Source organism: Clarias gariepinus, chromosome 5, assembly GCF_024256425.1.
Source record: "Clarias gariepinus isolate MV-2021 ecotype Netherlands chromosome 5, CGAR_prim_01v2, whole genome shotgun sequence".
NCBI classification, from domain to species: Eukaryota; Metazoa; Chordata; class Actinopteri; order Siluriformes; family Clariidae; genus Clarias; species Clarias gariepinus.
The window spans coordinates 24,175,487-24,200,608 of NC_071104.1; the positions used below are offsets into that span (position 1 = coordinate 24,175,487).

At 36.5% G+C, this 25,122-nt stretch overlaps 2 protein-coding genes across 2 annotated transcripts; both read left to right on the forward strand.

Moving 5' to 3' along the window:
• Positions 1 to 2,794: 2,794 nt before the first annotated feature.
• Positions 2,795 to 4,872, forward strand: sp5a (Sp5 transcription factor a). Its single transcript, XM_053496875.1, has 2 exons — positions 2,795 to 3,051; positions 3,357 to 4,872. Exons 1-2 carry the CDS (start codon positions 3,001 to 3,003, stop codon positions 4,449 to 4,451), a joined length of 1,146 nt encoding a protein of 381 aa, XP_053352850.1. The 5' UTR covers positions 2,795 to 3,000; the 3' UTR covers positions 4,452 to 4,872.
• Positions 4,873 to 10,965: 6,093 nt separating this feature from the next.
• gad1a (glutamate decarboxylase 1a) lies at positions 10,966 to 24,037 on the forward strand. The gene is made up of 17 exons (XM_053497235.1): positions 10,966 to 11,311; positions 12,035 to 12,208; positions 13,308 to 13,367; positions 15,410 to 15,550; positions 15,738 to 15,980; positions 16,131 to 16,221; positions 16,898 to 17,010; positions 17,180 to 17,295; positions 18,218 to 18,297; positions 18,832 to 18,886; positions 19,304 to 19,420; positions 20,124 to 20,188; positions 20,849 to 20,927; positions 21,255 to 21,404; positions 21,605 to 21,712; positions 21,878 to 21,967; positions 22,097 to 24,037. Exons 2-17 carry the CDS (start codon positions 12,121 to 12,123, stop codon positions 22,268 to 22,270), a joined length of 1,770 nt encoding a protein of 589 aa, XP_053353210.1. The 5' UTR covers positions 10,966 to 11,311; positions 12,035 to 12,120; the 3' UTR covers positions 22,271 to 24,037.
• Positions 24,038 to 25,122: the final 1,085 nt, after the last annotated feature.

The following is a 25,122-nucleotide window of genomic DNA, read 5'->3' on the forward strand; positions in this document are numbered from 1 at the left end:
TGAAAGTATTAGTGAATTCAGACATTAATATTGTCCAAAGATCTCTGGGGTGCAGTCGGTGTTCCAGTTTATCCCAAAGGTGTTTGTGCAGGCCACTTGAGTTCTTTCACTCCAACCTTAGTCTTCATAGACCTCACTTTGTTCACAGGGGCATTGTTATGCTGGAACCGGTTTGGGCCTCTTAGTTATAGTGAAGTGAAATTGTAATGCTATGATGTACAAAGACATCCAATATAATTGTCTGTTTTAAACTGTGGCAACAGTTTGGGGAGGACTTAAAAAAGGTGTATAGGTCAGGTGTAAATGAGTAAAGTTTATTTATAGAGCCCATTTACAGCAACAAAAGTTTCCAAGTGCTATACATTAACAGGAATGAAAGACTGAAAAAGGACTAAAAATACAGACGGGGACAATAAATAAATAATGATGTTAAGAGACTAAATATTAATAATGAAAATACAAATAAAATCTAACACAAATATGATTTTTTTTGAAAAGCAAATATAAAAATTTTTTGTTCTGATTTAAAAAGGTAATTGACAGGGCATTTGTGATATCTAGGTGTAGGCTGGTCCACATACTTGATGCATTAACTATCAAAGCACAGTCAACCCTTCTGATCAAGGTGTTCACATATATTAAATTAGAAATGTATGATTGGATTGACTTTTTTGGCAAAGTTTTTAACTATTATAAAACCTTTTTTATCTAAGAGGTTTTATACACATATTGTAATAAACCTTTTAGCAGATTCTATGATCATATGTGTGTAGGTTGTAAAAGTTCTGGTTCAGGGAAAAGGACATTCTAAAACAAAGGTCCTTTTATAGCTACAGTAAGTGAACAAAGTGTTTTAGAAACTGTGTGAATAAAAGAGTAAATCCTTAAAGATTGTTGCTATTCAAAGCAAAATATTCAGTGGAGTGAAATGTTTTGAGTTTATAAAAAATTTTTTGCCACTTTTACGAGCAGTTTCCTTAGTGTTATATACATTGCTATTATCCCCTTAGAATTGAGGTTCATATTTTAACAATTGTCAGTAACAGTAACAGTACTGGTGTCAGTAACTATAATGCATATCCTGTAATATTCTCTTGGTAAAGTTTCTTAAAAGTAACAAGTGGTGGCTAATTATAACTGCTTATTATGCAATTGAAGTTTTTATACATAAAATTTTACCTTAAATTAATGTTTCTATTTTACAAGTAAGCCTTGATTCACCTGATTATTATGGTTATATACATCATACTATTAAAGATAACAAGGTAATACAAAGAAAAGTTGCAATATTATTCATCAATTGCTGGAAAGCTGAGGTTGCCCTGAGCCCAGTGGGAATCCCCAGCTCACTGCTTAGATGGGAACACAATAATTCCTTCAAAGGACACGATCCAGTTCCAAATCAATCACTAAAACTTTTTAGGAACAGGAGGAGTCCTTACAGAAAAGCCAAATTAAAAATCTGCACAAGAGCAAAATGAGCTAATTATTAGTTTGAAGTTAATTTGACTGATTACTACTTTGCCTAACATTGTCCTTAGTTATTTAACTTTACAATGGTGGAGCACATTTTTATTTAGCATGATACCTTAAAGTTAAGTCTACAAGGCATATATGTAGATTCCTTCCACCGTACAATAACATAAATTAATATAATTGGCTGCAAACTCTATCATAGTAAATCTTATATTTAAAAAAAACTGTTTAATATTATACTGTGTTTAATAGCATTTAATAAGACAGTTGGATAATTGAGATTAGATTGCTTAGACAACTGATGTGTAGACAAGTAGGTGGAGAAGTAGGCGGGTGATGGAAAAACTGTTTCCTTTCACTAAAGATTGAATCTCCTCCCTCAGAGTATGTTAAACTGGATTTCAAGTCTATTATTTCAATATAGTCTATTAAATACTAGGTTTTTGCACCCTAGGTAACAACTACGTGTCTAATAGGGAGCCATTTGGGATTCAGGCTCAACTTTTCAAGGAAACGCCAAAAGAAAAATGTCATGCTTTTTGACACTTTGACACCTTTAATTAGCAAAGCTAGTCAACTATGACACCTTAATCACTTGACAAGTGGACTACTGAGGCATCATTTGTCATTTGTTCATGAGAATTCCCATACAGTGGCTTTCAATTAGGGATGACTGAATAACTGTTAGAGCACTTCTTAAGTTAATATTATGTTAGTTTTATAAAAAATTTGAGGTGATTTTGAAGGACTTCTGATGGTATGGATTTAAAAATAAGAAAAGACTGAAGAATATAGCTTCCCCTCCTATTACAGCTTCCTTTATGTTAAAGAGTTTTAACAAGAATAGCTTTTTTGGGTTTTCCCTGTTATGTCTTGTCTTAGCTGAAACAAATGGGTCGAATCCTGATTAACTTTGTGTTGAATCGCATTATCCCGTCTCTTTCGCCTCCCCCCGTGAAGCTATCTAACAAGCCTCGTACCAATAGATTTGTGCAGATAACACGGGGGCATTGTGGCGACGGGCTGCGCTACAAATCCTTAATTACAGCATGGGGGGATCGGGTAACTCCGCTATCCAATACCGGGCTCCCCGCGCGGAGAGGGCTCTTTGATCAAGAAAATCCAATTATTTGTGTATATACATTTCCCACATAGTGATTACTTCATTAATTGTCCCGCCTTTATCTCCACCCTGCCCATCCCCCCTAATAATCAGCCCTTTTATCCAGACCAACAAACACACCATAGGAGCTTTGTGGATTCAAAGGATTTGCTTCCCGCTCTCAAAGAGCCGCTATTCTTTGATGATTGGGCAGCGGCAAACTTCAAAGTAATAAATCTTCCTCCTGACTGGCTGGCGGCCCACCAAAGTCCTTATCAAATCCTAAGAAGTGATCCTTCAGTCCCTCAGATGGTCCAAGGATATCTGGCGGAGAGGAAGCGCAGGGACTTCACTTTTCTCCAGCAACACGCTCCGACTCTTCGCCTGAGACTGTGAGGACAAGCGCAGGGAGAAAGTTTGCCATGGCAGCGGTGGCTGTGCTGAGGAACGACAGTCTACAGGCGTTTCTGCAGGTTCGTGTGACGTTTTAAAACCTATTAGAAATATATGTATTTCCTGTAAAGTGACAAACATTTGATTATTTTATTTTATGTTACGTTACATGTTGTTTGACTTGTTTTTGTCTAATATAGAATAATAAAAAACTATTTTAACTTTAATCTTTTTCTAATAACTTGCGTCTGTTCTGTGTTCAGATTGGCACTGAATAAATCACTGAAACTCCATATGGCAAAGTTGCACATCTGACTTTTCATTGTCTTCCCACATGCTAACTTAATAACGTGTCTAACGTTTTTTTTTTTTTTGGATCATCCAGGACCGTACTCCAAACTCTTCACCAGAGAACAACAAGCATTCACCCCTGGCGCTTTTAGCAGCAACGTGTAACCGGATCGGGCACCACCACCACCACCACCACCACAATCACGCATCCAACCCAGCCGACTTCATCCAAGTTCCGTACGACGCGACCCTGGGTTCGCCAACGCGTCTTTTTCATCCGTGGACTAACGAGGCAAATCCTCAGCCCGCTCTTTCCAACAGTTCCTCCTTCGGACTATCATCTAAAGCTCCGCTTTCCGCGCACCTCCAAGGCTCCTACAGCTCTCCCCATGAGCTGCCCTTAACCCCTCCGGCTGAGCCCTCGTACCCTTACGACTTCTCGCCGGTCAAGATGCTGCCATGCTCCGTGCAGTCGTTACAAGCCACGTGTCCGCCGAGCTACGTCCCCGCTGTGACGTACACGGCTCCAGCACCCATGCCACCTGCCGTGCCAGCTTTTGTAGGCGGCCACTCGGGCCTGGTACCCCAACAGCAGAGACAGTTGTCCCCAAATCCGACGGAACACATCCCGTGGTGGAGCTTGCAGCAAAGTAACGCCGTAAGTCACCCGTCGTCTCTGGCGCCTCACCGTTTCCCCCTTCAGAGGGGGTTAGTGCTCGGCCACACGGACTTGGCGCAGTACCAGAGTCAGATCGCTGCTCTGCTGCACCCTAAATCTCCTCTCGCCTCAGCGCGCCGGTGCCGCAGGTGTCGCTGCCCGAACTGTCAGACGTCCAGCTCGAGCGACGAACCGGGGAAAAAGAAGCAGCACGTGTGCCACGTCCCCGGCTGCGGCAAAGTTTACGGCAAGACGTCGCACCTGAAAGCGCACCTTCGCTGGCACTCCGGAGAGAGACCGTTCGTGTGCAACTGGCTCTTCTGCGGGAAAAGTTTCACACGCTCCGACGAGCTGCAGAGGCACCTGAGGACGCACACCGGAGAGAAGCGCTTCGCCTGTCCCGACTGCTGCAAGAGGTTCATGAGGAGCGACCACTTGGCCAAACACGTAAAAACACATCAGAACAAGAAAACCAAACCTCACGAAAAAAGCACCGAACACGTGAAACGGGAGGACACGAGACACATTTAAATGGACTAAAACAACGACAGGGGTAATATCCGGTACATATTAAGTGGACTTTGCAAAAATTCTTGGAACTTTCTAACAGAAATGCAAGCTGTTTCCATTTAAGGCGCGAAATTCGAACTACATTGGAAGCTACAGTTCTGGTCTTGTAAATACGATTTTCGAGTTTGTTTGACAGTTCTCATGGGGACTTTGAAAGGTGTTTCACATCCCTGTGCTGCCCAAATATCACTAACAAGTTTTGAACTTGTGTTAAGATATTTTTCTTCGGTGGAAGATCTCACATTGATTGTAAATATATCTATTTAATAGCTTTTGTTGAAGGAAAGTGTCAGTTTTCGCTCCTTGTGGGGTGTTTTAGCATGCTTTATTGAAAACAAGCTGTTGGATTGCTGTGTAAAAATAAAGAATTCCTTAAAGATCACTTAAATGAGTAATACGTTTCACATCAGGGAAATGAGGGGGGAAACAGTTCTTTTAATCAGTTTGATGGTTTGACCAAGTCCTTCAGGTAAATGTTACAATATAGTAAGGGTTGGTTAAACAACAACAACACAAAAACCAAAAAACAGTAATTATAACAGCTTTGTTGGATCAATTACATCATAGTTAAGGAGCTAATATTTCTATTATCCGTGCCCACAGCACAGCTTAAGGTCAGATGATGGATTTCAAATTTGGGTAAGCTGGCTGGCACAGCTTTAAACCAATATGACTAAAATATGTGGATGTCCATAACTTAAGCCCATTTTCGTGTGGTGTATGTGTGCTGGAGAGTATTTATATTTAAAGTGATTCGGCCACATATTGTATTTTTAAAGTACTGCTAAAGTTTTACCAATGTGGAGATGTAGTCAAAATGCTTAAAATCATCCCGCTGTGTTATAATTTTTTTTTATTTTGTTGCTCTTAATTTGTTTGTGTAAGTTTTAAAAAATAGTGAGAGTTGTGCTTCTCCATATGTTGGTGTTTACAGAAAATAGATAAAAGAAACTCAATACCTTTACTGAATCACAATGTTGTTGTTGTTGTTATCATTTATTTTTTTAGTTTACTTCATTTAATACCTTGTGACACCAAAAACTATTTAGGAAAGGTATAATATACCAGAATTGCATTTGGTGTATGCATGCGTCACAATATAGAGTCCTAAAAAGAGTTAAAATTATACTGTAATGATATAGGCTTTGGAGAACCCATTAGAACATGCATGTTGATTAATAGAGCTCCACCACATAGTGGTGTATCAGACTGTTGAAAATGCTGTTATTACTTGTGCCCTTATCTTATAATATTACTAAAGACACATTTCTTGACATCACTACAGCACCACCTAGTCATCATATGATAAATCAGTATACAGTTTAATTTTAGTTAGATTCCATAAATTTTACTTTGAGACATTTACAATTCTTCAGTATCAAATCAATGATAAGCAGCAATCATGAAGGCCTGAGACAGAGGCTTGTGGATAGTTCAAATATAGATTTTTAGTAAGCAATCTAACTAAACCAATAAAAAAATTAATGGAAGCTACCTTAATTATTAACTTTTATTGTCAAATTGATGTAAGATTAAATGTAAAGATTATGATTGGTAATATAATTTCAACTACAACACTATCTCCTTGATTAATCTTTTTATAAAGTGTGACTTGTGAAATGTTGTTTTTGTCAGTTAAAGCTATTCAGATAAGGAGAATTTTGCACTGACATTTTTTTTCCAAATCTTTCTGCCTTTAATCATTGTTTCTAAATCTGTATTTTTTTTAAAGTAGGGAATTCTAAATTATTGTTGCTCATAGTATATGTACAGCAGAAATAAAATCAGGCAGCTAAGTTCAAATCTGTAATGCAGATGATCAAAATGGCTTCATAAACAATATTTTTTGCAAAACATTATCATTAATAATGATATCTGAGTGCTGTGTTATATTCATATTTATAGGTAGAGCTCTAATTGTGTCAAAATAGCAATCTATACAAATACATTTTAAATTATTTTCTTCTTTCCTATGGTGTGAACCTGCCAGCAATGCCAAGAATTCTCAATACAAATAGAGCCCTAAAACAGATCACATGTCAGGAATTTACATATAGACTACATACTGTATGTAAAAATTCATATAATAAAGCTCTTCTCAGAAGCTAAACAATATAATAAACTAAAACTTTAAAAAAAAAAACATGCACATCTAATGGCAACTACTGGCTGTTAAAAGACTCTTCAGTAACAACTGCAAAAGCACAATTATTCCGGACTAAGTGGCAAGATGAACTGGCTAGAAGATCTGTGATAAGTGTCCAGACAAAATTGGCAATTTATCAAAAGCAAGCCCATTTAAAGGTTTAAAACATTTAATACATTCCTCCAAATCCAAAAAATAGATAACTGTGTAGCACTTATTTTGATTAATTATAGTCACAGAAAATATCCCAAAATGCAACAAATTTCAGTAATCTAAACAAGAATGAAGGGGTGGCCTAGTGGGTTTTGAGCAACATTCCTTTGCTAAAAATAAAGATCTGAATTGTATATGATACTCTGCAAATTGTTAATCAAAGACAAAACAATCCATAACAAAGTGTGAAATTTCATGTATAGTAGTAGATTACTCAGGGGTTACAAAAAAAAAAAAACATGACTTAACTTTTTTCCCCCAAAACTTATAATTACTTCCAATTTGCTTTTATTTAGCTATAAAAAAAATATTGGTCTTTCCAATTGCAATGTCCTCAGGACAATAATTTAGCCATTGGGTTCCATCAGCAAAACAATTAAAGAGAATGGTATTCTTATGTCTATTGTGTTTCTTGGGGACGATTATAGAAAAAATAATTGAGTTCTAAAGTCATTCCCTGAGGGAAACAAGTGGTTATGGTGTCAGAACAGAAAAATCAATCACTAATATTATAAGTGGAGCTAGGTAACTACATACGTAACTACATAGGTAAAATGTATGGTATTTGGAAGATACCTTTACCCGAAGTGACTTCAAGTACTTCGAAGCCTCTATCAATAATTACATTCTGATACTGAATAAGAGTACCATCAGTCTGAAAACTTTATATATATATATATATATATATATATATATATATATATATATATATATATATATATACACACACACACACACGGTAAAGTTTTTTTATGTCATCTGAAGACAGACACTCAGCAGTGACTTGGCCATTCCTTTCAAGAGGAAGTTAATTTTCCTACCTAGGTGCCACAACAGAAAATACCCTGTGTAGAGTACGCCTGTGTAGACCAGACAAGCATGAATACCCCATAGTCCTTCAGTGTTAGATAACTGAGATCATGACCCAAATGTCTCAAAGAAGATAATTTGTCAGAGCCAAGTCCTGATAAAAGAAAAGTGTCCTACAATGTGCTGAAATTCATATTGCAACTTAACAATAACATTAAATGGTTTATTTGGTTTATCTGGTACTATTGTACAATTCAAATCTTATTCCCTCATATGAGGTGGCATTACTAACAAACACTTATAACTGCAAATAACACTGCACATTGAGCTAATTGATAGAACTATGGATATATGAACAGAGGGACAGGTAGATAAAATGCACATCATTAATAAGATTAATCTTCATTTATATAATGCTTTTGTAACATGTATGGCTATAAAATGAATGTGATTTCACCTTTTCCCTAAGAATAGCTGCTCTGATGTTGTTAGCTTGCTAAAGGACAAATTGATGTTTATATTAATTAGCTTTAGTTGATATTCGCTTCACTATAACTTCAATTTGACACTAACAGGCTTTCCCTCAAAATAAAAAATGCTAGGCTCATGGCACTGTTCTGAGATCTTGATGATCTCATGATCCATAGTACAGTATATCGCCTCATCTGCAAATCTGCAATGCATTGTGATGTGAGACTATATTGTTGATATTAATTAATTGTTTGTTTATGTGGTATGTAGCAAAAAAGTAACAATTAAGAATCAGGTCATCCTGTTTAGACTTCAGTTAGCAGCAGTGCACTCAGTGAACGCATGACTAATGACTAAACCGCACTGAACATTAAATGTCAGTGCATGTAAATTACATGGCCCAACCAAAAAAAGTCAACCCCAGGAATTAACTAAGCAAATTGTTTAGAACCTTTCATTAGATAATTACTGAAGTGATTAAAATGGTTCAACTGGTAGCAAGTTATTTATTTCTTTTATGACAACCATATCAAAAGACATATTCTATAGTCATAGTAAAGATGTTACTCTGTTTCAGAAGGCTCAAAGAATGCTACTAAAAATTTAGTTAGTTAGTAGTTAGTAAAGAGTTAGTAACTACTAAAATTGAATTAGTAACTGTCCAAAGTATTATTAAAGCCTGGAGGAATAGTGCTGAACCATCATGTTCAAGGAAATGATGTGGTCAGAAAAAAAAAAATTATGATTATTTAAATGTTAAGGAAAATAAAATGGTAAAAAAGAAAAAGCAAAGAAACAACAGAAGCCTCCTTGATAGTAAAACTAAGAACATTTCCACATGCACAATGCAAAGAGAACTTAAGGGATTGGGACAAAACAGTTCTGTATAGAAAACTACTTATCAGATAGATTAATCAGTAAAAAAAAAAGGCCTCAGGTTTTTAGGGAGTATTAATAATAGACTTTGAAGCAATAATAAAAGGTCATATGTCCTAATGAGTCTAGATTTATCATGTTCCAGAATGATGTGTGCATTACTTTGTCCTTCTCTCTTCTTCTAGCGCCTTTCATACAAGCCATTTCAAGAAATGTTATATGTTGTTGCTTCTGTTTAGCTGATAACCTCATTTTTAGGTACATAACACTGCTGAACCTAGATCACACAAACAGAAGCAACAACAAAAGAAAATCCACTAAATATACTGAACCAAGTTTTCTTCTCTGATGGCCACAGGTATATTCCAAGATAACAATGCCAGAATGCATCAGCCTCAAATTGTGAAAGAGTGGTTCAGGGAGGAAAAGACATCATTTTCACATATGGATTGGCAACCACAGAGTCCAGATGTTAACTTCATTGAGAATCTTTAGGATGTGCTGGAGAAGGCTTTATGCAGTGATCCCCCATCATCAATAGAAGACCTTAAAGAGAAATGAATACAACTCTGTTGAAAAAAAAAAAATTGAACTTGCAAAAGCTTATTAAAACAATGCCAATGAAAATACATGCCATAATCAGTGCAAAAGGTAGTCCAACAAAATATTAGTGTGTGTAACTTTTTTTTTTTTTTTTTTTTTACCAAGCATTGGATAGGTAGGGCGTATATCAGTCTGGTGATGTATAGACTGAAAATTCATGCAAGCATGCAGTTTTTCAGTTGCAAAGCTATGCAAGGCAATTTATTTTAAAAAGTATTTATTTAAAAGGAAACATATTTGTTGAGTTGTTTGAAATTACTAGACTGGGAGGCTTGTGTATATAAAAAGCTGTGGATAAGAAACGATTCTTCTATAGGTCTGACATTCTTTGGTTCTCCTGATTTTGAAGATGAAGAAATTAATAGTACAGTACCTGTATGCTCTTATATTCCAACGCCATCTTGTGGTGATTTGAGGACAAAGCTGTATGCACATTTTCTCTTTCTCTCTCTCTCTTTGTCTGTATATATAATATATATATATATATATATATATATATATATATATATAAGGGGTGTAAAGTATATATTCAAGGAAAAATGTTTTGTATAATGGGATAAGTAAATACATACCCGATGTTGCTCTGGACATTACATTATGACCCTGGAAGGTCGTGGTTTTGTGTTTTGGTCTTAATTTGATCTTAACTAATCTTCGGTAATCACCGGTACTACTGTATTTATATGGGGTCACAATCATTCCTCCCCATTTAGTGCACTAAATATCTTGTGTTTGGCGGTTTGGCGCTGTGACGTAGATGGAGCTGTCCAAGTCCTGAAACACGGAGCCGCAGCGCCGCTTTATGGCAATCTGAATAAATCTGTTTCCACAAAACGACAGGGTATTACTATGCATTTACCTGTAACGTTTGGGTCAACACACGAATTATCCGAATTATCAGCTTCCTGTTTTAATCGACAAGTGGTTATCGAAGTTTATTAAATTAGCTGTTTACCGCCACCGTGTGGATTTGATACATTTTATGTATAATATTTGTGTTTTCTTACATTTCGTTCTAATATAGAGACTATCGCTTTATACCAACCTAAGGAAATTTGTTCCATTATGTGTATTTCTGGTTAAATATTGACATACATCCTACAGAAACACCGTCGGAATGTAGCCTAATTCATACCAACAATCTGCTCCACCGATAAAATGAATGATGTAATAATATTGTGTGATTAGGACGGAGACTATTTATAGCATATTCGTTTCCCTTACGGGTGCGTTCGTCCTACGTTTTTTTTTTTTTTATCAAGGTCAGGATTTTGCAAACCCCACCCCACCCACCCTGTGCTTAAAGTGCGTGAGTGTGACTTCCAAAATCTTACGTGACTTGTTCCTCCAGTCGCGCTATCAAGACCTGCGGGCAAGTCCTAAAAGTAGCTTTGATACGTCCTGGGAGATATTTATGTTTTTTTCCCCTCTTTTTTTCTGATGAAGACTACTTGGCCTGAGATGCGTTACAACAGGAGGTAACAGTATGACTCACGCGCGCGGGAACGAATAAAACGGTGGAGTCGCGCGCTGAATCTCAACAAATCACACGTGTCCTCTCCAAAGGTCACCGCGGATGGGATTTAGGCGGCTGTTATTTGCGCCAAGCTTTGAAAGGAGTGAGGACACATCTGAGTTGACCTGGCTGTCTTTTGATTTTGGATATTTTGGTGTTTCCCAATCACTGGATTTGCTTCACAAGGTAACTATAAATGCTTGTAATATTTTGTAGATGTCTAACTTGAAAACAATGCTCTAACAGGTGCCTTATCTACGCAATAGTCTACACTGTGTTAAGGGAGTTTGTGTGATTCTGGTGTCCTCTATTTTGGTACATAAATAATCATTCCGTTTTGGGTTTTGATTGAAACGGTGCTACAAGTAACTGAAAATGAATGAAAGAATTTAGTAAGCGTCAATATGCTTATTCTTTCAAATATTCCACCAATAATATTTACTCGACACTTTTTGAAGTATTTCTCAGTTTGTTGATGGTGTATTGTGCTTTTTTAATTAGTATTCAGTAACAACTTGTATGCTTTCAATCATGATCAAGATTTAGAAACTGACATACATTTTTGCGGCGCCACTGTCTAGTACGTTTTTTATTCATGTCAACTGTGTGAAATAAACTTTTCCCTGCAATCACAAATATTCTCATCAGAGATTTTCCTGTATAACTGGAATAAGCCAAATATTCGTATAGCTCTTTTTGGTTTCTAAATTATCCAATGTGTTTTTTTTTTTTTTTCATTTAACTACTCATCGCATTTTATCAGCCTGGAAATATTGTGTTAAATGAGGCTTTCTAAATTCTGCTGCGAATACTGGCGATCTTAAATTTCAGCCCGCTACCTTTGTTTAAAAAAAGCCTATAGATTTGAAGCGCACCTGACGCTAAACTTTCTCTCTGTCCTCCTCGCAGTGAATGTGATTGTTCAGCCGAGGTGCAATCAGAGCCGTGACAGCGCGCTTTGGTTCTTGGTCTTCAGCTCCTGTCTCTCTAGAGCGATGGCGGCGCCGACGGCTCCTTCCTCCTCCTCCTCCTGCGGCGGCGAGCCCAACCCCAACATGACAAATTTACGGCCACCTGCGTCAAGTAGGTGCATCGTCCACATAAAACGCTATTGCACCCCGGCTATTTGCTTTGTGGCTGCCGTCGTTAATCTTGTCCTGGAGAGGGGGGTGCAGGGGTAGGGTAATGATGAGGGTGAAACGGCACCGATTGGTCATCGCCTCAGGTGCAGCAAATCACACACACTCACTGTCAGAATTAAAAGCACAAAATGGGGACGATTAAAGTAGACAGACGCCCGCAGAACCCATTTATCTTCATCCCTTTTAAAATGTCATGTTTAAGACTTTTTAATTTTTCGTTTTCTTCTAGTTTTAACAACATAATAATAATAATAATAATAATAATAATAATAATAATAATAGTAATAATAATAGTGGGGTACGGGAAGAGGGCATATTCATCGCTACTGTCATTTCAATGTAATAATAATAATAATAATAATGTTTTTGGTAGTCTATATTTATTAGCTTACATCTCAGCCTTTTTCATTTGTTTGAAAAGCGAGCCTGGCTTCAAGCAGTGTGTAGCCTAATTAAGTGAAGAGCAACCCTAATTGTGGGGACACTAAATTGGTCGTAATGGCTGACTGCTCTCTGCAGCTTTGTGTGCTTGAGGGGGGGTCGAAGCATTTCCAGTTTCTAGAAAAGCAATAGACTTCTTTTACATGACCTACATTAGCACTATTCCATCATTTACGCTTAGCTGTGGCCCAAAAGCTGCTCTGTATGTTTTTGCCTTGTTTTTTTCCAAGTAATTTTTATAGCCCATACCTGCAACAAATGATAACAATATTCTCTCTCTCTCTCTCCCCCCCCCCCCCCCTTTCTTTCTCACACACATTATCATCTATAAGACATCATGTTTTCTGTTTTCGCTGATGATTTTCTTTACAAGCTTTGTGACTACCTGCTCTGCCGCCTGGATAACTGAGATAATGTACATTTTATCCTAGACTTTCCTCCAAATAACTAACAATCTTCCTGCCTGTGGGGGAGTTGCACACGGTCTCACTTAATTGAAAGTGTTTAATGGAAACACGGCAACTCGGCTGGACTGCTTTTTAAAAGAACGTAACTGCATTTAGGTCTAATGCGTTTGCTAATTTTCTCCCTCTTTATAGGCTATGACTGGAGTGGAGTAGCACACGGGTGTACTAGAAAGCTCGGGATGAAGATATGTGGTGAGTTCATGCTGTTCGTTTTTTATGCGCAAACAACAGGTAAAACGTATACGCATTTGGGACTGGAAAAAGCGTAAAGGTTTAGAATGGATTGCTCATGGTTTGCCCTGACACATCACTTTAAAGCGTTGTCAGCTGTCACTGTCTAGTTCGGGTGTAAAATGTCAATGCGGAGTGATTTGGGGCAAGGGGTTGCATGATTTATTTTGGATATGCCTGGAAGAGCTTTTATTATTAAATCAAGAATCCGAAAATGAATACTGACAAAACTGCACAGGAATGAAATGATGTTATTGTTGGTGAAGTCGAATTGGTCCCTTACGTGTGCCACATATTCAGTTAATGGGATGACAGCTAAGTCCTAGTCTGATCCTCTAGCGCCCCCAACAGAGGATGCACATGGGAATTGACAGGTTTTTGTTCAGCTAATTAATGTTAAGGTTAAATAGAGATGGAACTGTAGAAACTATGGAAAAAAAGTAAGTCTATATTTGCGACATAAATGTGCTTGAATACAGAGCATAAAACATCACAATATTAAATAATATTCATTCTACATGCAGGATTTTTTTTTTTATCTTTAGTACACTGACTGATTGGCTCGAACAGGGAGATTCCGTGATATAGTTTTAGATACTTAATTGCTGCCGACTCTAAAAGATTCCAAATTAAAAAATAAAACACATAGGTGATTATGACCTGTGATAAATGCCCTGTTCCCTGAGGATTCCTGCTCAGCAGTTATCTGTTAACCAGTCTCTGGGTTCTGGGCTGTGTTTGTGTGTTCGGGGTGTGTTTCCCCGTGATAGCGCGCTGCTGCTTGTAGACGGCTGCGGTGTTACTGTGAGATTAGCGCTCCATCAGATAAGATTTCCCCGCTCGGAAATATGGCCAGGACGAAAGGTCCGCTAAAGCTCTTCAAAATAAATAACATTCGAAGTGTTTTTTATTCTGATTTCTTATTTCTAATTGTAACGTATTGTGTGTTAAATTGTTTAGAGGTTCAAATGAACGCGCATTATTTTTGTGGGAAGTTTTTCTTAGTTTTTTTTTTTTTTAGATTGTTTGTTGACGATACACAATGCCGAAATATATTTTTAAAAAATACGTGTTAAAAAATATAATTCTGCTATTTTACTAATAACACACCATATACAGTATCAGGATAACAGCCGCTGATTTGTGCTGCTATCTGTTTCATTTCTAGTTTTTGTAGGCTTGTATGTTTCACGTGACTATATGTTGTACCTTTAAAGCAAAAGATTTTAAGCCTATTGGTTGAAATTAATATGATTTTGTATGCTCCTTTAAGATTCATGCCAAAAGTAAAAACTGTCGCTCGATAGTATCACCCAGGCACACGGAATCGTACAATTTAGTGCCGTTTTTATGTAAGTGCTTTCTTTTTCTTTTTCTTTTTCTTTCCAGAAAAAAGAAACATTTTTAAAATTTTGGACGAGTTAAGCCACGAGTTAATTTAAATTCACTCTAAATTTCTTGCTTTTTTAACAAAGCCTGTTCTTCGCTCCATAAAAACAATAATAACAACAACAAAAACAACAACAACAATAAGAAGAAGAAGAAAAAGAAGAATAAACAATTATAATTGTTAATAATTATATTAGTAGTAGTACTACTAGTAGTAGTAGTAGTAGTATTAGTATTATCTCTGCATAAATTGTGATTTGGGGGTTGGGGGAAAGCTATTTTGAAATGTTACGGATCAGTGAGTCAGAATGCAGCATGCATCATTAGCTGCGAGCTCAGTAAGTCAGTAGTCGGTGGAGTGTGTGATGGTCTCGGTGTCTCTCAGATCGGCTCCAGGGGGATTTAGAGGCGCTCTAAACGGAGCCCATTCATTTTTTTCTTGACTGATGTCATGGGGCGAACCTCCCCCCGATTATGGCTCCATCATAAATCCCTATGCAGCGGCACTGAAGGGGAAATCCTCCATGCTCCACACAGCCAGTAAAGAATATATGAGAAGGTCTTGGCTCGTGCAAGTCCCACAATACGATCCTCCTCTCTTTGTTACAATTCAGGATTTTTGCAGAAGAACAATAATCTTGATGAAAAGAGTCGGATTGTGGCTTCTCTGAACGAACAATCACCACAGAAGCTCGGTTTACAGGACTCACACTTCCGGCGTACTGAGACAGACTTCAGCAACTTGTATGCAAGGGGTGAGAGAGTTCTCCTGCTTTTCAAACACATTGATTTTTAGAAACCAAAAGAAATGTGAGATAATTATATTTTTGCACATTATTTCTGTTTTGCTTGAACTGTGTTTGCTTTAAGTGTTTCTTTTAATTCCCTCTTTTTATCTGCACACTGATAACAGAATAGTATTATTACTGTCATAACCTAAAGATTTACTGCCTGCCAAGAACGGTGAAGAGCCTACAATCCAGTTCCTCCTAGACGTGGTGGAAATCCTCACCAACTATGTGCGGAAGACATTTGACAGATCCACAAAAGTGCTGGACTTCCACCATCCACACCAGCTCCTAGAGGGTATAGAAGGGTTTAACTTGGAGCTCTCAGACCAGCCTGAGAGCCTGGAGCAGATCCTAGTAGACTGCAGAGACACACTAAAATATGGCGTTAGGACAGGTGAGGCATTACAGGACATTTCAATAGCTTTAAAAAAATATGTGGCTGTTACTTTACAGATGATGGTGTTAGAGGGATTATATTTGATTCCACCATTTTGATGCTGGATTAGTGAACTCCATTCCCTTTGTTGTGGATGATGTCTTTCAGGTCACCCCAGGTTTTTTAACCAGCTGTCTACTGGGCTGGACATCATTGGCTTGGCCGGGGAATGGCTCACCTCAACTGCAAATACTAATATGTGAGTTTTCGTTTTTCTGCCCAATCTTCTGGTGTATCTGCAATACACAGGTTTGAAACATAGTCTATAGGGAGAAGTATAGATAGGAGTGTTCAGGCTGTAAATGCATTGTTTGTTAAGGTTTATTTGCATCTTGATGATGTCACAGGTTTCTGTAATATATATCTCTCCATTCAATATAATATAATTTTGTTACTATCTAAATAGATGCTGGTGCCCCATAGGGTTTTACATTTCAATGTAACTCATGCTAGATTTCACCATCAGAGGAGTAGGACTAAAGAAATACCAGGTGAACACACCAGTTTAGAATGACCTTTAGAGGTCAGAGATTCTATCGTGTCTTTTTATGGCATATGCCCTTAGAGGTCAATAAAACATACATTGTTGATTTATTTCACTATTTATCTCCAGTTGTATGATGTTCTATTCCCTTTAGTTGTTTAGACTGTCCAAAATTACTTTTCAAGATCCAAAATGACTTGTCAGTTAAGGGGCAAAAAGCAGTTATGCAATGACACATATGTTGTTTTCTCTAACATCTATCCATCTATCTATCTATCTATCACACCCCCAAATTATACTTCAGTAGTCACCTGATTTGAGCTCATGTTTGATCTCCTCAGCACTGCCGCAGAGCTTTATCCTGAACTAAATTGCCACATGTTATTCACAGGTTCACATATGAAATTGCTCCAGTATTTGTGTTGATGGAACAGCTGACTTTGAAAAAAATGAGAGAGATTGTAGGCTGGTCAAATGGAGAAGGAGATGGAATATTCTCTCCAGGTTGTTTTCCTACTTACATCTGACTCACTTAAACAGTAAAGCATTATACAATTTGTTTTGTGTGCTCTTAACATTCCAATAAAAACTTATTACTCGAACGTTATCCTTATAATGTCAATTGTGTCAGTTTTTTTGTAGAATGTGAGTAAGTTGATTTTTGTTTTGACAGGAGGAGCTATCTCCAACATGTACAGTGTAATGATTGCTCGCTATAAGCACTTTCCTGAGGTGAAGACTAAAGGCATGACTGCAGCCCCCAGGCTTGTGCTGTTCACATCTGAGCATGTATGTATTGTGTCTTACTGATAAATTAATAAAGATATTTCTGATGGTAGACTAACTAGCACTGCAGGTGCTATGAATGATTGTTTTCTATAACAATATGTAAACAGGAGAGATTTTTTTTCTACAAGCCGCTACACTGTAAATTTCTTCTGCACATTTATAGGAATGTTCACTTGTAAGAATATTTCTATTTTATCACATATTGTAGTTTTATATTTCTATTTTACATTGATTCAATTGTATATTAAATTGATTACCTGTTATTTGTATTGTTTTAATATGTTTTAATGTAAAAAAAATATGTTTAACTAAGATCATCAATTATACAGTACATTTTCCTTATACCGGATTCTTTCCATTTAAGCAATACTCTGGATTTTTAAAAATATAATTCCTGTGTCATTATCAAGAACAATAATTTACGCATGTTTCCCTGTACTAAGAAAAGAAAGCGAAAACTGTTTATTTACTAAGTCAAAGGTATATATTAATGATGCACAAAAGTTGTATTATTCAACAATAATATTTTGAATATATTTAAGTTGATAAACTACTTTTTCAGAGAGAATTAGTGTTTACAAATATAGTCATGTGGATTTAATTTTGCAGAATACCACAGTAAAAGTGTAATTGGCCTTGTTTGGACTGTATTGACTTTGGTTAGGCTGTGTTTTATATCGGTCTCGTCTCAGATGTATTGTATTGCAATTACAATACATTAATTAGTAGATAAGTTGTAGTTTTTATTTGTTTCTCATAGATAAAATTTTTTTATATTTATGTATTGCAATTTATGCAAGTTTTGAGTGAACAGACACTTTTTTTCTCACTTGATGTGTTGGAAATGTGTTGGAATTATTGTTCATAGCAGGCAAGCTTTCTTACACATGGCATCTGTATGGTTTTCATATGCTACTTACAGAGTCATTACTCTATAAAGAAAGCGAGTGCAGTTCTTGGCTTTGGGACAGAGAATCTGATTCTGCTGAGTACTGATGAGAGGTAACTTATATGTATGTGTTTGAGATGTGTGTGTTACATTCACCAATCAGCACATTATCAGCACAGTATGATATCAACACATTAACATTAATTATTAATTATATACCAATAAACCCTGTGACGATCATGGTCATGGGCATCCAAGTCTCAGTCATACCCACATGTACCAAAGGCCAGCCTGTCTGGTCTGACCCCACAGAAAAGCCAATGCAGCACAAATATATGAATGCTGGTCACAATAGAAAGGTATCAGAACACACAGTTCACTCCAGCTCGTTCTGCATGAGGCCCAGCAGGCAATGAGCCCAAGGCCAGTCTTTAAATTCCCCAGAACCCAATCCAATTAAGCATCCACAGATCGACTAAGACCCAAACGCACAGCACCCAAAGGATCCACTGTTATTGTCCTGGTGCCAGACACCACAGCACACTCTCAGAGGTTTTTTAGAGTCATGCCCTGAGGGGAAAGAGCCACCCAAGTAATGTTTAGCAGTGTAAGGTTATGGCTGATTGTGTATTTGTCTCCTTTGTCAGAGGTAGAGTCATTCCTGCTGATCTGGAGGCCAAGGTCATTGATGCTAAACGTAAGGTGAGTCTTTGCACAAAAAATAAACAGATGTTTGCGAATATAGTAATTCTTAATTACACATTTCCTAACATAAGAAATCATATGCTTTATTAATCAGTAGGCACAGTAATATATAACTAAATATTTTTCTAGATTTCATTGCAAGCAAACACATAATCTGTAGTTGGTGGTTTAATAAAAGCACAATTCACCGTATTTATCTTCGATAAGAAAGTCCAATGTAAAAGGATATAGGCATACACAAAATAAAAACGCGGAAAAAACCCCAGGATGATATCACTTATACTCTATAAGGCATGCTAAATCTGAGTAACATTTGTTTAAATACTTTTCTCAGCTCTGTTGCTTTTAACTTCTTTCAGTCAGTGAAAGTAGTCCATTGAGAGTGATAGCTCATCTGTCTCTGTGCTTTCTCAGGGCTACGTTCCATTTTTTGTGAGTGCCACAGCTGGTACTACAGTTTACGGTGCTTTCGATCCCATCAGCGAGATTGCAGATATCTGTGAGAAGTATAACATGTGGCTGCATGTGGATGTAAGTTCACAACGATGGTTGTAAGTGCCAGTGTCATTGGTTTAATGATTTAAATGGTTTAATGGTTTAAAATGACTCTTATACTTGTGTAAGTACTAGTAATTATAATGTAAAGAGTTTTGCATAGTTACTGATAAAACCCAGTGCAAATTCATATTTAAATACTCCCATATGTCAAAATCAGATTTGTCTTAAAATTTAAATAAGAGTATTTGAAAACTCTATAGGTTAACTTTTATATAATTGCTGTAGCATTCCGATATTTAAGAAAATCATATGAGCTTATAATAAACTGGAATTTGTCAGTAACAACATGCTGCCTACAGAGACAATATGGACTTATTTAAAAGCAGAGACTCTACATACATTTATAATTTAATCCTGTCCATGCATGCATTGTTAAAATCAGAAATAAAATCTTAATGGAAAAAACTTATAATGTAATTATACTTAACCTAATACTTTTTATATACTTTTTAATACTATTTATTATACTTTGCTAAAAACATTTCCACCTTTCAAAATGTGCTTACATGAAGTTGGTGTATTTCTGTAATCTATCTGTAGCAGTGTGCACATTCTCAGTAGTTACATTATATTTGCCTGTATAGTTATGAGAGACACTTAGTATGATGTGAGACTGTGCCATTGGCATGTTTGCTGAAGATAATGCTCAGCAGATCACTTATGTGTGTGTCCACAGGGAGCATGGGGAGGTGGACTGTTGATGTCCAGAAAGCACAGACACAAACTTAATGGTATTGAGAGGTACTATTTACACTTCACCTTGTTACATAAATACATACATACATACATACATACATACATACATACATACATACATACATACATACATACATACATACATACATACACACGCTTTATTTATGCACAGTCAGACAGGTGACATATTAAAGAAAGAAAAAAACATGAAATGTATTAAGAAGAAGTTGGACTGCAGGATGTGACCAGAGCAACTTCAATGTGCATGGACATTGTCAATTAATTGAATCCTCAGGTGGGATTAACATCATATGTCCAAAATATATCTGCTCTATAAGGTTTGATGATGGTTGTTGTGAAGCCTGCCTAAAATTGCAGTTCAAAATCTCAACTAGAAACTCAATGAAATTAGGATCTGGTGACCAGGAAGACAATTAACAAACCATTAAACAATTTGGTGAGCCCTGTGAATGGAGCCATTGCCATTCCGGAGGAAACCACTTTTATCAGGATAGAAGATAACTGTGATCAATCAGAATGACTAATAATGTTGCTTTATTAGAGTAACCCATTCTTTCATGTAGACAAATTGAGCCAAACAACGCAGCACAACATCCCAACAACCAAATACAGCCATTTTTTCCTTTAATTAGTCATCTGTCTATATGTCTGAGCCTGTTCTCAATCTGCCTGGCTACTTTGTAGAGCAAATTCTGTCACCTGGAATCCTCACAAGATGATGGGCGTTCCACTACAGTGCTCTGCCATTCTGGTCAGAGAGAAGGTAAGGCTGAGAGTATGTAGAAGAATGGTATTGGGGTGGGGTGCATGAGAGTGGATGGGTGATGCAGGGACAGAGAGACAAAAACAGACAGAGAGATAGTACTTGAAAAACAATAAAAGAAGGAGACTGAGTGGGGAAGTGAAAAAAAGAGATAAACAGGACAAAAGGGTAGAAGAATCAGTGAGGGGCTGTGCTCACTGAAGTGTATCATTAACCACTCTCCTCACCCCTCTCTCTCTCTCCCTCTCTCTCTCTCTCTGTGCATTGACATTTCATTATGTGAACGTCTGGATGTCTGGGTGTTCTTACTGTGTGTGTGTTTTACAGGGACTTTTGCAGGGCTGCAACTCTATGTGTGCTGGCTATCTTTTCCAACCTGATAAACAGTATGATGTTTCCTACGATACTGGAGACAAGGCCATACAGTGTGGCCGGCACGTGGACATCTTCAAGTTCTGGCTAATGTGGAAAGCAAAGGTCTGAACACAATTACATAAGAAAGGAATTGCAGCTTTTTTTTGTTAATTAAAATTTACTTGATTTTTTTTTATTAACATCCTATTCATCTTAGTGAACTGAATATTAGCGTTAGAGTTAAAAAGGAATAAAAGCAATATGAAGAGAAATGTACAGTATAAATACATATAAGGTGATTTATTTCCTGTTTATTGGAACAGGGTACCATTGGATTTGAAAAGCATATAGACCGGTGTCTGGACCTCTCGGAGTATCTCTATACTAAGATCAAAAACAGAGAAGGCTATGAGTTGGTGTTCCAGGGGCAGGTGTGTAAAAAACATTTCTAAAATTACAGCTTTTATTTTATATCTTTTTTAGAGGGAAATATAACTGATAAAATGTGTGGAAGGTTAACTATAGAATATAGCAGTTTTTGTAGTTCAGTACTGTGTAACAGGGTTATTGTTTTGGTTGTGTTCTCCTACCCTCAGCCTCAGCATACTAATGTGTGCTTCTGGTACATTCCACCGAGCCTGCGTGGCATGCCAGATGAAGAGGAGAAGAGGCAGAGGCTCCATAAGGTAACAGCTGCTTCTACCATTTCCAAACTGTCCAACTGTGGCTTCCATGGTTGTAATATTTTCAGCACATGAGAAAAGCCTGTCTAATGTCATGTGATTGTAAAACAATGTTTTTTCTTCTAAAACCAGGTGGCTCCTAAAATCAAGGCTATGATGATGGAATGTGGTTCAACAATGGTTGGGTACCAGCCGCAAGGTGACAAAGTCAATTTTTTCCGGATGGTAATTTCCAATGCTGCCGCCACCAGGTCAGATATCGATTTCCTGATTGATGAAATTGAAAGACTGGGCCAGGATTTATAAAAGGTGCAATGATATTTTAGCTGCTCCATGTTCATTTAATAACAAAATACATCTCTGTACAATACCGAATAATGTCACAAAGCATTATAGTTGTAATACCAAAACAGTTGTGGCATGGGGTTACAGTGTTGCCATCCCTCTAATTATTTTTATTCAACCACATTGGAGTCATGTGCCATATACTAAAAGTATTTTGGGATCAGAATATTAAAAAACTTGATCGTTGTGAAGAATTAATTGCTTAATGTTGAATCATACGAAGGTCACAATTTCATAACTGATTTGTTATAACAGTAAAAATTATGGCAGTTCTGAGGTTTTAAGTGAACGCTACATTGACACTAAATGAAAGTTTTTATAAGTGTTATTTATAAGTGTTCCTAAAAGAGAAGATATCATCATCTGCAAATTTCCAAAATCTTTCAGTGGCATGTGCTTATTCACAATGTTCTTCACACAACCTCTTCATTCCCTCCTTATTGTATCTATCAGTTAGGTAAACTGTGTGTAATGATGTTATATAATCAACTGTTGCACATTAATTTCAGATATAGATTTCAAGAATTCAATTAATCAAAAATCTAATAATTGTTGGTACATAGTGTTGTCAATGTGACTGAATTTCAGTGTATATTTAAGCTATTCTGTAGCACAAATTAAAGGGACATAATGCAGCCAACACTATCCTAATAGGCACAATAATTGATATGTTTACTTGGATCTTAAGTACTTTATGTAGATTGTGTACATTATAGTTATATGGCCTTTGTGATTAATGTCTTACATGGAACTATGTAATGCATTACAATACATAGTTTTACTTTGACACGTTTAAATAGATTCAAATTGAAAAAAGAATTATTTTCTAAAGATTTTATTTATATGAAAAGATGTCTTTGTGTGCATTTGTAGGGTACCATTATTTGTATTCGAGCGAATCTTAACCTTAGTGTTTTAAAATGTTTTAGAAATATTAGCATAATCATTAACCAAAGACCTAGAAGGAAGTGATTTTCATTTATCAATCAATTTTATCTGTACTAAACAATGACCTAGGTTAATTGATCGGTGTGTCACATAAAGTTAACATGAGCACATACATTGTAACTTTACTGCAATCAATGTGGTGTAGCTGTGATTACTATACTTATGGTTATAAGTACATAATGAATGTTCTAAGTAAATTGTCTAGTTCTAGTCAAGTGAAATGGAAATCAGTAAAGAGCAGTGCATTCTAGCTAAAATTGCTAGTACTTAGTAAGGGAAGCACAACAAAATTGTATCCCTTAAAATACATGTACAGTGTTATGTACTTTACGCATATTATGCAAGATTTTTACTGACATCTTAGTAAGCACAGGACTATTTGTCCAGTCATAGATCAAGCCAGTTTTAGCGTTAGTGGTGATTATCAAATGTGGTTTGTTTGTTTGTTTGTTTGTTTGTTTGTTTGTTTGTTTGTTTGTTTGTTTGTTTGTTTTTTATTCAAATGTTGAATCTAATGAATCAATGTTGCTGGGACTGGGCTTAGTCTGTGTTCGGAAAAAAAAGAGCCGAAGGGTTCAATTCCTAGAGGTAGGCAAAGGTCATGCTTACATTTCTTGCTCCAGGTATTTAATGTGTGTATGAGGTAAGATTATGCATTAACAGTCAGTGTTTTTGCAGACAAAATGCTGGGTTAAGACAGGCACTTTAAACTACATTCACACTAAGTGAACTTGTGCAGAACTGATGTTTAAATACTGCAAATAAAACACTTGAAACCAACCAACTGCTCCTTCTTTTATTGTAATTTCCAAATATGTTTTTTATCCCTTCATTACAGTATTTTATCCCTTCATAACATCACCAGTTCTGATATAATGTTATTTATTTAGTGTCAGATATAAAATTTGGGCTACATTCAAAAACCTTAAAAAGGGAATTCTATTAATCCTAGAATCAGTACATCAGAAAAAACATTTTACATATATTTTAATAGTATTCTTAAGCCCATGCCAATATTATTATGTTTTTTTCTTTCTGAGTTCTACAGGGGTTTGATCATGTAACAGTCCTGTTATAAACATGGTTGACCATGAGGAACGGGAATCAATCTGCATAGAAATTAATCATTTGAACAGATAAAGAGCTTTGCCCACATCTTCATCAATCATTAGCTTTCACAAACCATGGATTTTCTATAGAACACATTTAACATGCCTCGCCTGTGAGCCAGGCCGTGAATTCATATGAAGCTTGAATCAATCCCACGAAATGCAAAATGGGCCACTAGGTAACCTAAAACATCAAATTGAGGTACTGTAGATTGCTTTACACCTTCATCGGTTTTGTAGTTTAACAGAAAACAGCTTTGCTGGGGGTTTTTTTGTGACAAGGACTATAGCTCGCGTACAAAAATCGCTGCTTCACTCTCTTCTATCTCTACTGTCATTCACCATATCTCAAATTAATAGCCCAGAGAAAGAGTTTTACAGGGCGATCATTGCAGCGCAGAGCTTTCTTAGCCCCCTCAGTGGGTTGGAGCTCTGTTCATTATTCACTCTTTTAAAGGCATTTATCATAAAAGTCATCAGACCTTGTTCTCTTTTAGACGTGCCATATGAGCATATCGAAAGGGAATTTCAGCTCAATCCCTGTCTTAACCGGAACATTTTATTTAAAACATGTAGCAAATAAGTTTGTTTCTGCGTTCACTAGAGCTTTTAACAGATTGTATGTAATATATAATAGGATTTTAAATAAGCCTACTTTTGCAATGACTATGAAGCATCAACATTAATGCATAGTGAAAATTAGTCTACATTTTCCATATAACACATTCTAAATGGTGTTATTGTTTGAAATTATTT

What these genes read in the sequence shown, in the direction of transcription:
- sp5a (XM_053496875.1), top strand. Translation starts at nt 3,001, where the DNA reads ATGGCAGCGGTGGCTGTGCTGAGGAACGACAGTCTACAGGCGTTTCTG. An exon ending in GTCTACAGGCGTTTCTGCAG is followed by an intron (nt 3,052 to 3,356) that starts GTTCGTGTGACG and finishes TGGATCATCCAG; the next exon opens with GACCGTACTCCAAACTCTTC.
- gad1a (XM_053497235.1), top strand. Translation starts at nt 12,121, where the DNA reads ATGGCGGCGCCGACGGCTCCTTCCTCCTCCTCCTCCTGCGGCGGCGAG. An exon ending in TTTACGGCCACCTGCGTCAA is followed by an intron (nt 12,209 to 13,307) that starts GTAGGTGCATCG and finishes CCCTCTTTATAG; the next exon opens with GCTATGACTGGAGTGGAGTA. An exon ending in TGCTGTTCACATCTGAGCAT is followed by an intron (nt 17,296 to 18,217) that starts GTATGTATTGTG and finishes TGCTACTTACAG; the next exon opens with AGTCATTACTCTATAAAGAA.